The 14,635-nt window shown below is 37.2% G+C and overlaps 1 protein-coding gene across 39 annotated transcripts in view; it reads right to left on the bottom strand.

Annotated features, from left to right (window-relative positions):
• Positions 1-13,239, bottom strand: part of ABI3BP (ABI family member 3 binding protein) — a 162,489-nt gene extending 149,250 nt beyond the window's left edge. For all 39 annotated transcript variants that reach the window (XM_054187833.1, XM_054187933.1, XM_054187915.1 and 36 more), the window contains exon 1: positions 13,061-13,239. In XM_054187833.1, coding sequence (XP_054043808.1) covers positions 13,061-13,139 — 79 coding nt within the window. In that variant the 5' untranslated portion in view covers positions 13,140-13,239. The remainder of the gene's footprint in view (positions 1-13,060) is intronic.
• Positions 13,240-14,635: the final 1,396 nt, after the last annotated feature.

The following is a 14,635-nucleotide window of genomic DNA, read 5'->3' as shown; positions in this document are numbered from 1 at the left end:
AGCAATCTTAAATTGATATTTGCATGTTTTTCTGTATCCATAGAAAAAAATAGGTAGCCATATACTAAAATCTTCCTTCTGTGATACAGATTATCTTACTTGCCATACTCTAAGCAGTTGAAAGAGCAAGCCTTCAACTCAATATTCTGTAGCGTTCGCTTAAATGTTTTCATAGCTGATTTTGTTTTACCTCCTTCTCTGATTCAGCACATGGTTATTTTTCAAGGACAAAAATGCTTAAAGATAGTAGCATTTAGACAGCTAGCAGGGTTTTCAAGCTATGCTAACAGAGTAAATTTGACACCAGCATGTATTTCTAACTCTTAAGTTGTAAACTAATCTATGAGTCTCAGAATCACCAACATATCTAGGTATATTTCGAGATTGTTGCCTTCTCTATTGTAAATCTGAAGAGTTGGCATCCAGTCCTTTTATGCAGTAGTCCTCACTTCTAAAAATATCTCTTAGCACTAATAAGCCAGTGCACATGAACCTTTGCTTTTGTACAGAGCACTATGAAGTAGACCAACTTGATGAAATCGAGGGAAAAAAAGAAAAGTCAATGACTAGAGGTAGAGTATGTTACACAGGAAAAAAGCCTGAATACATAGGAGACATCCAGCTTAGAGCAAAAGTACATAGATAGATATGAAGACAGTATCCAAATATATAAAACAAACAAACAAACAAAACCCTGAGGGAGAGCAATTCTGCTCCCTATCTCTGAAAAGCAGAACTAAGTGACATAAACTGTAGCAAGGAAGGTAACTGGAAAACTGATAAAGGCAGTGAAGCTCTGGAACAAACTGCCTCAGGAATAAGCACAAGGGAGTCAAAATAATTTCAGGAAGACTGTTTCAGTGTTGTGTTTCTTTGTAGAAATTAACATTTTCCCATTTGAGGGCTACAGGTTTTCCTCCTGCACCTCTAAGTATGCACCAGAGAGCATCAAGATGGGCTGCCCTTCCCAATGCTATCTTTGAATTCCAATATCCTACTTCCTATCTCTGACATATAGGTATTGAAAATACAGTAAAGCATGATCTCTTCAGTATATAGATAAGCATAAGAGAACTGCCAGGTAGACGCAAGATTAATTTGTCATGTGAGAACAGAAAAATATCTCACTGCAATTGCTTGAGTAAGGGCAAGAACGAGCATCCAGAAAACTGCAAGCTGTTTGGCCTAACCTCAGTTGCCAGGTTGGTGCCAGGGTGGTCACACCTATGCACATGATGAACAAAATGGTTATGTGAAACGGCCAGCACAAGTTTACCAAGGCCAGACTGTGTCTGACCAAGCCTGCTGCCTTCTGTAATGCTATTACTGGCTTTGCGTACTAGGGAAAAGTGGTAAATGCCATTTACTTCAACAGTCTCCAAAGGTATCCTTCCAGCAAAACCGGAAAAATGCAGACTGGATGTGTAGTTTACAAGGCAGATGGAAAACTGGGCTCGAAGAATAGCAGTGGGTGGTTAAAAGTCCAAAGTACTCGTTGATAGTCCTTCTGGTTCTTGAGAAAAATCCACAGTAATTCCTAAACTCAGTTCAGTGAGGGAGAATATTTTGTGATTTGTGTATACTTGGGAAAGAACCTGGGTTGTGGAAATAAAAAAAGTTGAGTTGTACATAATTATCTGCTTTCAAATTGAAGGGAGACAAACTAGATTGAGACACCCATTCAGAAACAGGCACACATCAAGCTACCTTCCTAAATCATCTTTACAGAATGGCAGTGCAATTAGTGACACAGACACTGCTGCACTCCTAATGCATCAGTGAGTTTGAATGGTTTGTTATTTTGTCTGTTCCTGTGTCCTCTGATTTAATACTTAAGTAAACACACCCATGACCGTGGTACAACAGTCCAGTCTATGGTTTAGTTCACAGGTTCTTGAAAGATCAAATAAAAGGGATCTAAACTAAGGTATCCTTGAACAGAAACAAGTATTTAATCAGAAAGTAATCTAATAATCTATTTATAGCAAAAACACCTAGAAATAGAAAAGTACAATCTGCCCATCACATTGAGATTGCATATGAAGGGACCATTGCCATGACAGCACAAGACATTTAACAATTCTTAAATGTATGCAAGCTTGTAAGAATGTACTTAGCACCTTACTACTGTTTAATGGGATTTAATTTCTATTCATAAATCCCCCATTATGCTGTGTAAAGTTGAAACAGGCCTCTCTAAAATAATAAGCATCAAAAGATGAAAATCGAATGGGATTGACCGTTCTCTGAAGTCACGATGGCTTTTCACTACCAACATTGCAACCATCATATGATCACGCAAAGTATCTTGAGTTCTCTGCTCAAAATCTTCTTCTAACATCCAAGACATGCAGGACTTCATATAGTGCAGGGATTAATAGCTTTGGATATGCACTTGGCAATGGTGCTTGCAATATTATGTGTTTTAACTTTGGAATAAGTTCCCTACTTTTCAGAGGCAGACAGCTGATAAAGCAATTAAATATCTGAAGAATACATAAGAATTCTTAGGTGTTGCTGTATATCACATGCTAAACTCAGAAAGAATAAGCAAACTTCATCATTTAACAAAACCAGTACTCAAATACGAAATGCTGTTCTGCTTTGAGAATTGCAATTTGGTCTTGTCAATGCTTTCAAGTCTATCAGCAAAGCTTTTAACCAGTTATTCCCTTTCACCTTTGAAAGTTATCAACACAAATGAAAAAAAAAAATTAAAAAATTGCTCAGTGTTTCCAGAGCAGTCAAAATAAAGTGATTTCACTTATGCTCTTGGTCTCCAAGCTGAACATTCTCACACATGTCTATGACACTAGCTGGATCCAGCTGAGTCCTGTAAGGGTTGATTCCAACTGCATATAGCTTTTCCAGCTGGAAAATGTATCTCATCTTGCACCATTAGATGAGATGGATCTCAAGACTGATGATCTGGCATCTTATTAAAAAAAAACCAAAACAACCTATTAAGAAAAATCACAGGTCATCCTTTTTATCTTCTATATTGTTCCACTCTTCTATATTGCAGAGATCACAGGAAAGCTTCCACAGCCAGGCAAACGTCTGAAGAAAGAAGCAACGCACTTCCAGTAAGTCTTCAATTAAAAAGGGTGAAAATAGAAATCACTAATAAGATAAATACTTGATGATTGTAGGAATTGAATTCCAAAATTTGGCAAAAATTCTTTTTTTCAGTGCTATGAACACCTTGCGAAGTAGAGGCATTGTTAACTAGTCTTAAAAAAACTAAAATATGAAGTAAATTGTTCCAAATCAATGGATTACATAGAAAAATGGAAAACAAATATAATGTAAAATAAAAGCTATGTGTATGATTAAGTGTATGTGTATGATTATATGTATGACAAAGATAACTCACAAATAGTTATTTTTGCTCCTAACAAAGTGTGTCATCTGTTCTCCCACCTATTTTTCTTCCTACCCAGGATACGGCAGAAAATATAGAGTTTACATTCTCTGACTATATTTCCAAATTCTATATCCATTGCATCAGCTGCTCCATTTTCACCACATTGCCCTTTATCTCCAGGCATGAAAGAAAGCAGTGAGGGATAATCTTTACTTCTAACCCATCCTTCTATGTCCATGTGCTACCTTTTTTTTTTTTAATTCTCTATCCAATGTTTTATTGAAATAAAAAGAAAAATGCCAATAAAGAAAACACATCAGTTACACAAAAGGAAGGCTTATGCTAATTTTGGCGCAGGGTAAGGGCATGTACACCCATGCACAGACCCATCAGCTAAGCAATCTCTGTATGATTGACTTTGCATTTTCACTTGTACTTCACTCAGGCATGTACCCAATTGTTCATGGAAAATTTATGGTATGTAGAAAGTTATGTCTCTCTCATCACTGATCTTGTAGCCCAGTGCGCAGTAGATTACATTAATTCCCAAGGAATGTTCTCTGATTTAAGAATATATTAAGTACATAAATATTGCTTCATGACTTCACAGCTTTTTAAAATGAGATGGTCTTTCCTGTGCCATTTTTCTTTGACAACTGACAAATGTTTTAACGGTACAAAAGTAAATTAATGAAAAAAAAAATCTAGAAAAGCCAGGTGATGGAAAAAAAATATTCACAATGCCTCAGATTTCTACATTGAAATAGGGCATGATTAGGAGTATCCATTCCCTTGGTGTGGTGGAGCATCTGTAATTTTTCTTCAGCCTTAATACTGTGAACAACCTTACATTCCCTTCAAATAAATATAATAATAGCATATGACATCCATTGCTAATTTCTGTAAGTATTTCCAAGTGGAAAGGGAACACAATAAACATGCTACATTATTGAGAAACTTTGCTCTCTAAGAATTCATTACTGCACATTAAAATCATATGAATGCTTTTATCAACTGCTATTTGGCTGTGTTACTAAAACTGTGAGAGTATAGCGGGATTAATAAAAGCCTGGAAGATTAAAACAAATAAATTTTGACGCAATGCATTTACCAAAAAAGAACTAGATCCCACAACAATTTTGTGTGTGTTTGTGCGCATACCTCTGTGTGCTACAGAGTCTGCGTGAAATCACCCTCATGACTTGCTTACTTGCGTGCAAGTTTAGTCTAATTATAAATCTTCCATTAGAGCAAAAAAATCACAAAATCTGTCCAAAATTCAAAACAAGCTGTTTAGCTCAAAAAGTTTGCATTAGTGTTTCTGCCCTTTAAAAAAGCTTATTTATGATGTTTATACAAAGAGTTGATAAACAGACAACATAAATTAACTCCTTCACCATCACCAATTGAGTCACAGCAGATTTATCGCTTACTAAGGAGCACTGACTAATCGACATGAACAGGGAGACATTTTTATGGGAATTGCCAGATTTTGCCTTCCTCATAAAACAAAAAACCGGAAGAAATGCTGAAAGATGCAGTACTTATGCTTGGGATTTTGTCATAGTCTAACTAAAGGCTGGTTCTCATCAGTACGGGGGCAAATAATGGACTACCAATGCGGGGCAATTTCATAGCCGTGTTCACAACAGTAAATAGCTGTTAATAAGCTTTATGACAAAGGAAGGAGACCTACCAATTCCAGCTGAACACGCAACCACCTCACTTTTACCTGAGACAGCTCTTCAACAAACTAAGAGAAGTCATGGTTCTCAAACCTCACTGCAGCCATTTCCCTAACCATGTAACAAGCTATGCTTCAGCGTACTCTGTGCTATAAATAAAATCTGTGCCCTGCCATTTAATCCAACCACTTCAGTGTTTCTGTGAGCCAGAGATAATGGAACTCTGCCAAAATTTCCAGGTCTGACAGTACAGTTTTCTTCCTATTATTCATATCCCAAAGCTCAATTTCTTACTAACTTTCGGACTGTTGCGCCCATTCCTTTATTTTCAGCATAGGCTTGTGCATGTTGTACAGACAAACTGAGATTTAAAAAGAAAAGTGATAAGTGATAAGGTCTGAAGTCTTGCATTTTTCTCACTGTGCATTTTTCTTGTTCATGTATAGGCTTGAACTGTGGTAATGAGGGAATCAAAACTGCCAGAAAATATTTTCACTTCAAAGTCAGGAAACAACCTTCTGGGACATTTCAAGTTTAATATTTGTAAACACATTTTTGAACCAACCACAACTTCATGCGTTCTAAAATGATTCCAGACTTTTACATCATAGAAAGAAAAATTAAAGTGAATAATTAATATAAAGCAGAGGCAAGCAGCTGACAAAAGGAGGAAAGATTTTTCCCTATACATGTTCAAAAATAACGTTATCCCACACATAGTGCCAGTCCTCCTAAATTGGCCAGGTTCCCAAAGTATTAATTATGTAAACTCATATCAAGCACTCCGTGGCCATTTATAGATTCATAAACTAATGCCACAACTGCTGGTGATAGGAAAGAATATTACAATCTCTTACTGCTTTATTGAATTGTGCTTTCCCTGAGCAGATTTCAAGAATAATACAAAAACTTAGAACTACACAAAAATGTAGAAATAACCCTACAAAAGAAATTCCCTCACACTTTGAGAATTCATTTTGCCATTGACTCTCCAGCTGGAATGATAGTACTGCATTACAATCCCTTAGTAAGTACGGACAGTAACACTCTGGTGCTAGCACACTGCACACAGACACAATAAATAAAAATCAAGTCACACACCGGGGTTTAGGTACTTCATTAAGTTGTGTCTTACTGAAGTGGATTTATTCACACGGAGTCATGTTGCCTTGACACATTTATTCAAGGTAAACAAAAAGCAGGAAGAAATGCTGAAAAGATGCAGTATTTATGCTTGGGATTTTGTCATAGTCTAACTAAAGGCTGGTTCTCATCAGTAAGGGGGCAAATAATGGACTACCAATGCTGAGCAATTTCATAGTCGTGTTCACAACAGTGAACACAGGACAGTTCACTCCTCAACAGGAGGATTCCACAAACAGGATTTGTGTAAAAAAACACGGCTACAATTAGACTAAGAAAAAATTGTGGATTCACTGTCTTCATTTATTTTTCTTCCAGAAAACATTGTAAATAATATTATATCACTACAGAGTGATGGATCCCAAAACCAACTCTAAAGTATTTTACAAAACAGAGATTAGATTTTGTCTACCAACCTCTGAACCAGTGCAGCAAATGCTCCCCTGAGACTGGGAGAAGACTAACTTTCTTCTAAGAAAAAGATTTTCCCTGCCTTTAGATCCAATATATGCAGTAGCTACTGCCTCAAGTCTTTACCAGCCTTTTATTCAGCAACTCTGAAGTGGTGAAGACTCTGGATTGACATTCTTAATGTGACCATCCTTACGCAACCTCGCCTGGATATCTGCATGTTCTGATGACATCACTTCGGTTAAGCAATGAGTGCAAAACCATTTAATTCTGGTGACCATAATTACAATCACAACTTCATCAGCAGTAGAAATTCACTTGGTGATTCAAAAGTTTACTTGTTTTTTCTTCACCTTGACATGACACACACTGGTTTGCTCAGGTGGGGAGGCTTGGGGTGATTTAGCTAGAGTATAATGGCATATGATTGATATGTTTTGAGGGACAGCTGTGCTGGGAGAGTTGGCCCAGGCCTTGCCCACACAAAGGTTTGATCCTTGATGCTGCCAGTAGTCATTTTCATGAACGCTATCCTCGCAGCAAAATAAGACAAATATGTATTTCATAAAGCAAACTTGTATTACATACATATTAGCATGTATTTTAGAAAACCCAATTTCTAACTAAGGGCATTTGAATTAAGACCTGTCGGGCAAGCTTGGGTGGCATCTGGCCTGATTCTGGCCGCCCTCTTCCACTTGGGAGCAAACTATAGACTGGGTTGTTTTGCTAAGGGCACCTATTTTAGGCCACTGCCTTTCCAGAACACCAATACCCATGTCTCTTCACACCAAGATTAACGTGAATTGCTGCACAAACCATGCCAGCGAGTAAGTCTCCAACCACCTCCTGCAAAATGCGGTAGTCAAGAACACTCCACAGCAACAAATTTAGACTGCTTACCAACAATCTCAAGTCTCCACTTGAATTTCCCCAAGGAAAAGAAATCCACTAGGAGCTGTATGAACAGTTCTGACTATGGCAGGTCACTGCTAGCCATTTTTTCCCCCTGGAGCACGCAGAGCTTTCTGTTTGTACACATAATGTGTAGCGCACACCTGATAAGTCCAAACACTCTAAAGAAGCCTCAGACACATTGACCATTCACAGTACCACCAGTCAATAGATATACAGACTATATTATCCATATACAGTAGGTCTGGCCAAAGAGCAGCAGCAGGATTTAGCCTATAGCTCTTCCCTCAAGTGAGTTATGTAGCTTGTCCTGCTGGAATGGCTAGAATCAAAAGATTATATGGAGGAGGACTGAAAAATAATATTCAGAAAGAGATACTGGGGAACATTAAAACTAAAATGAAGAGGTGAAAGGTTATACAGATTACCCATCAGTGAGATCATTTTAGAGGCATTCATATGCTATGGAATTTAATCCTGGTGGAATCCACCCGTATGTATCATCACACTGTCGCACCACTGCCTGTCCCAGTATAAAAATGGAATTCTGCTATTACAGATTATCTTTGAACTCGGAAGCCTGACGCTCAATACTGGCTTTTGATATGTTTTTGTGCAATCCTAGGACACAACTGTCTGCATGATAAGATAACTTTGATTAAATGAGCTGCTATAATTGTAACATTCTTATGGGTTGTTTTCTTTTTCAGCAAAGAACGAGCCAAATTTGCCGTGACATATCTACTGACTGAAAACCCTAGCCACTCAATTATACCAGATAAAGGATTCCTTTGAAATTTCTCATAGGACTTTATTGTCATTTATGTGCCGCTAAACATAAGAGAAGTATTTCACACAAATCAAATTAATTCTGTACTTCTCTTTCCAGACATTAAAAAAAATGAAGTTCAACAGTTTTGTCCAAACTGGCCCTCTTTCATTGGAATATGTTTTTTAAAGGTTAATGTATTGTGTGTTTTGAAAAATGTTTCCCAGAAAGATGTTTTGTAAACCATGCAGAAAGTAACAAATAAACCACATGTCATTTCACTCCTTTTGTGGTATTTTGATATGCCAGCTTCATTATATGTTCAAAAAACCAGAACTTTCAGAAGACTTTTCCCTGTCTTGCAATTTCTGCCCTGCTATCCTACAGCTACCAAAAGGGTGCTGTTGGGGAGGGGGGTGGCACAAAAATTTGAAGATTAAGGTTTGGCTGTTGCAGTATAGTGACTGTGATACATCGAAATAACTCAACATTGTTTTAACTGCTTGACACCAGTAAGTGAAAACACATGCTGAGTTTAACCTCTGGTTAGGAAGAAGGATTACATAACATAGCATAGCCAGAAAATTAGCTATGAATAAAATTAGCCCATTCCTTTCACAAATGTCAACGGTAAGTTTGGAAGTATACTGTAAATACAGTGTTCATTCTCAAAGGGATGTCGGTTATAATTACCATAAATACAAATCTTAGCTAGCAGTTATCTACAATATTTTCTAACATTCCGGTATACTTACCAAAAAACAAAAAAAACCCAACCTCAGAGTAAAACTATTATTTTTCCCTCTTATCCCCACAGTTAACAACTGTAAAAACAAGAAAGTTTTGGATCCAGTTTTCCCTACATGAGTCTATAAATCAGTCTCTTTCACATGATCCCATAAGGAATGTCAAGTCTGTACTCTTTTCCCTAAGAAGGCAGCAACCAGGAGGAAGGTGAATTAAGGTTTCCTGAGCCCTTCCTGGAAAGCAGAACAGGACAGGCCTGAATCCTGGAAAGCAGAACAAGGATGGGCCTGAATTCCAATCTACCTGATGACTAATTCAAATAGTAGGAAAACCACTGAGGTTAGAAACATGGGGGAAAAAAAGCAAATCCAAACCAGAAAAACATTCAGACTCTTCTTTTTAAAAAATTCATAAAACTGTAAGTTTATGAAAAGGGATCAACCCCACATTCTTTTCAGCTCTAACAAAGAAAAACAGAATACAAACACACAAATGCTATCAGAAACAGAGATTATAGTGAAAAAGTGCATTTCTATGCACATCTGTGTTGTAACTGGAAAGTCAACTGGCAAAATTAAAAACATGAAATGGTCTTTTACCAAACACTAAGAACTTGTTCCACAACTGTTGCCTTCAACAAAATTTGTGTCATGTCCAGCTGGAAAGATGACAGTGGTAAACATGGTTTACAAGGCATACAATCTTGTGGATTATGTCCTGTAACTTGTTTATTCTTGGTTCTGCGGCTTTGCTTTTTCACCCCCCTCTCAGATCCAGGATGCTCTGCTTACCAACTCCTTCCCTAAGACAAGACCTTTTGTCTATACTCAATTCCTGTCTAGAGAGATGGTGCTGCATTCTGCAAGGGTGGAATGTTTCTGTTGGACAGAATCATAAAAACTAGAGAAAGTATGACAATTTATAACTCTGACACCTATGCATTGCAACTGTTACCATCCATCATTAAAATATTTCAAGTACAACAGCGCTGAACTGAAAAAAATGTATGTTGTATGGCACTGGCATAGTGGCATAAGGGAAGAGACAAAAATAAATGCAAAATGTCCAAGTCTCTCTTCTTTCTGATTAAAAAGAAAGCTTTAGAAGCTGGAAATAGTTGAAGCGACAGGAACTCAAATACTTGATAAAAGACCATCCCTAATCATACCATCATCTTCTGTCCCTCGCATAGTTTCCATAGGCAATGACTACACAATTTTCTTAGCAGCTGATCCCTCAAACTGAAACTCATAAAACACAAGCATAATTGTAAAAAAGGCATTGCCTTCACAGTAAGACACAATGCTCACCAACCTTCCATTTCCAATTGCATTGCCTTTGCTTATGTCTGTAAAATCTTAATGTAGAAAGAGTACGAATTATGACACAGGTTATAACTGCCTCATCACTTGTCATTTGCTACAGTAAATGTGACAAAGAACTGCAAGAGAAAGGGTGCTTAGGGCACTACACTATGACCGGGTATAAGCAGAGTCCTATTTTCTGTACAGGCAAAACTATCTTAATGCAAGATACGTAGAAGCAGTATAAAGTTTCCACTGGAAATTTTAACTGATATTTCCCCAATTTTGACTCCTTGAGTCATGTTGGTAGCAATTCCAAGTTATTCCTCCAACAGTGCCTTGATTTTTGAAGTCAAAATAATTAAAGGAAGAATTTGTTAATAAAGAACACTCTTTTGAGAACAGCATTAACATTTTCTTTGACATTCTAGTCAAACACACACGCGAAGGTGAAAGTATAAAAATATATGGGAAAAGGGAGTCATGTGCGTTCCAGCCTTCTGAACAGCATTTTTGCACACAATTTTCAAATAGCTCTGGAAGTCACTGACATCCAAAGGGTGTACTGGCTTTGTTCCTTTGCAGCTGCAGGAGGCAAGATGTTCTTTCCACCTTGTATCACGGAAAGGAAATCCCAGTCCACAAGACCAGGGATCAGTGTGTTTCATCTCCCGGAGAGAAGACCTGAGCACTAGAATTCCAAAGCGGTAGTAAGAACAGCAAGATTTACACTGATAACTTGTGCACAGGAGTACCTGCACCACCAGAAAGTGAATTTGGCTAGATTGTTCTCTCTCAAGTTATGAAATTGATTCCACTGTTCCCCATAGGGCAGGAGTGACTCTGGATCCTCAGTTATATAGTTCATGACTTGAAGAGCACAGGAACTCATTGGAATTTAAGCTTGTTTAGCAGGGCAGAGTAGCCCTCTTAACAGAATGCTACCACTACCTATCCTCATTTTAAAAATACTTTAAGATCCAAATATACACTTTGCTTACGAAAAAATTCTGTAGTCGCTATCAAACGAGAGCTGTAGAAAAAGACAGTCCTTTGAACGTTTCTAGATAACAGCTAGGTACTAATACACTTGTTTTTTCAATGCAGTCCACTGTAAATAATAACCTGAGAGGCAGCTGCAAACAAAGGAATTAAATCGATGTTTCAATACTGGAATGGAAGAATCTTTAAAAAGCTATATCATTGAAAAGAAATGAAGTTTCCACCTGCAGCTTTATGCATTTGGCAAACAGAATGTCACCTCTGCAATGTTATTTTAGGGCATGAAAAAAATGCATCCCAGAGTTAATCTCCCACTGACTCCAGTGGATCAGCAGCTTTGTCTGAATTTCACAGTTAACATAAATTTACAGCCACTATTCTATGGTAGCGAGCAGAAAGTCCAGTGAAATCATTTAAAAAGACAAGCATTAGAAAAGTTCATTCCCTCAAAGTACGCAATACATACAAGGTTCCTCCCTGTTCAACATAATCCTCATAAACTGCTACAGTAATTTACTTATAGATTGCTTATTGATAAAACTAAGGTCTCACAGTCTGCTTGATTTGAACAACAACTGCATATCTATCTGTTACAGACTATACATTGCTCCACTATTAGCAGTATGCAGAAAACTCCACATTGGCTCCAAAAGATGAGTTTAAGAAAAAAAAAAAAATCCTTAAAAAAAAAGTCTCTTGGGGTGGGTTGAGTGGTGAAAAATTACCTCTTCTCCCCAAGATACTTCAGGTTCCCCATCTATGAAACAGAATCTCCTAGGAAGCTCTCAAAGTCCTCATTTCTTAATAATTGTTCTCATAAGGAACTAAATCACAGCTTCCTTTCTAAATGTTACTGGTTGCAGGAGACTGCAGATGTAAAATGCGTTACAAAGCACAGCGGACTCAGGCGAGCACTTCTACAAAGTCAGAGTAATACGTGCAGTACAGAAACAGTTGTGAAAGTGCTGTTTTAATGCCAAGGTACTACAAACTGTTTTACGATCTAGATACAGAAATATTATTTTCATTTTATGCTATGACTGTTCTTCCTGAAGTAATAAAATACTAGTAAAATGCCAAAGTTACATGGGTCACATTAGCAAGGAAGAAAAAAGATCCCTGCCAGCTTTGCAAATCTACTGTACTTCCAGACTCCAGGAGAAAGGAATAGTTAAACAAATATTCACAGAGGTTAGGGCGACTTTATTCTTCTCGTGGAAATTTTAATAAATCATATTCCTCTCCCTTAGAACGCATGCAACCTGACCTACAAAAGTCAGTTCCTATTCAATTGTTAAGGATGGATATAAAGGGAAAGCATAAAAGTTCTTTCAAGACAGAACTGAAATCTTCCACCAACAACACAAGGCGCTTCTAAGTCACATTTTCCTTAAGATCTTAAACCACAAACCTGCACAATGCTGTCTAAATTATTATAAAATCATTAAATACAGTTTCTTTGTTTCATGGTACTTCTGACTAGAGTCACAAGATCCCATGAAAACTTTACAGCTTGTTTAATTCAAGAGCTTAAAAGTTACTCTCTTGTACCTGGACTTTGCCCTGTTGACTGATCTTCTTTCATCTTTTACATTATCTTTAATCATTCCTAACATGTTGAAAGCAAATTTCCATGGCAAAACACAAGCATTAAAAAACAAAAAGCCCCACAACAGAAAAACAAACAAAAACCCAGAAAGTTGTCATAGCTACTTGCCTCTTGGCAATTTCTGAGCATTTCCCGCGTTTAGTGCAATATATCCACAGAAAAGGAGAAAGACCAATCTTGACATCATGGTCACAAACCCAACCTCGCTCTGGGAATGATTCTGACAGGTATCACACAAAAGTACTGCAGCTGCATTTAAGTGAACTGTTCTCCCTGTGACAAGAGGCAGCAACACTTTGACACAAGCTTCGTTTACACAGTGGGAGGAGACAGGATGACATCATTCACTCCCACTGGAAAAGGAGAATTAGCATTAAAAAAAAAGATTATCAGGCTCTCCCTACAATAATCTTCTGGGGTTTGTTACAAGGTCTTTCCATCTCTCAGGATAAGATATTACCGTTTGATCACTTAAATTTCATGCAAATAAACCCAGGAATCTCAGAACTTCTATTAACTGAAAATTGATCTGAGAGACATTTTCACTGTTTTATCCAAGAAAGCTGGACTTAAAATGCAAAAATAGCATTCACAGAAAACTGTTTGCTATATTGAACTCAGTATTTCTGCAATCTCAAGATCTTACTTAAGATTAATTCAGGCTAGATGTGGCTTTCATCCAGGCAAAATAAATACTAGTTTCATTTGACATGACATTATAAACAGGTATGATAAATATTTATTCAGCAAAAGATCTTTGTTTGAAAAAACGAAATGTTGTTTTTTCACTTGTATCTGATTTTAGCAATTTATAAATATTTCATACTTTCTCCTTTCATACATGTCTGGTGAGTCAATGGCACAATGCACATTGAAAACAAAAAGGCAATGCATCTCCTTTCAGGGGCTAGATCCTCTCACCAGTTACATAACTGTAAATTAAAAAGAAATTCCATTATTCCATTAAAAGCTGTTTCGTACTGAGAGCAGAATTTGGTCCTACTTACAATTGAGAAGGTGGGAAGGAAAGGGTGAAGCAGAAGAAAAAGGTTAAAACTGAATAAGGAAGAATTTAGTCTCAGTATCTGTAAAACATCCCAAAGGAGATTAAATCTATTCAACTAAGTAGTGATATATCTCTCTCTCTCTCCCTAAAAAACCCCCCAAAACTAAACAAGACACGCCCCCCCAAAAAAGAAACAAACAAACAAACTAACCCCAAAACCAAACTAGTCCCCCAAAAGAAAAAAAAAAACCAAAACAAAACACAGCAACAACAACCAAAACCAAAAATATCCATTACTTGCAATATGTAAACCTCTTCATTATGCTTGGTCTGTTCCCACTTGCCTGGACCTGACATTGTCCTACTTTCATACAGTGTTCTATAAGAACAGAAAAATCACAGCATTAGTGCCTGGGCTACGTAGAAACATAGTTTAAAATAAATTTAAAGCATACAGAAGCATTTCTTTAAAAAACAGATTAGCACTATATTTAAAAGACCCCACATACTATAGGAAGAACTTCAAAACGCAAGATAACAGTAATGGTCCTACAGATAAAACCAAGGAAATTCAAGCTCTTCTAACAGTATGGACAGCACACAGCTGTAACAAAACCAGTTTGACAGTGGAAATGTTTTCCAGACTGATCACATCCTCTTAATTCTGACATCAGGAA

This window comes from Rissa tridactyla, chromosome 1 (assembly GCF_028500815.1).
Source record: "Rissa tridactyla isolate bRisTri1 chromosome 1, bRisTri1.patW.cur.20221130, whole genome shotgun sequence".
Classification (NCBI taxonomy): domain Eukaryota; kingdom Metazoa; phylum Chordata; class Aves; order Charadriiformes; family Laridae; genus Rissa; species Rissa tridactyla.
Note: the sequence above shows the minus strand (reverse complement) of the source record. Positions and strands in the feature narration are given on the sequence as shown.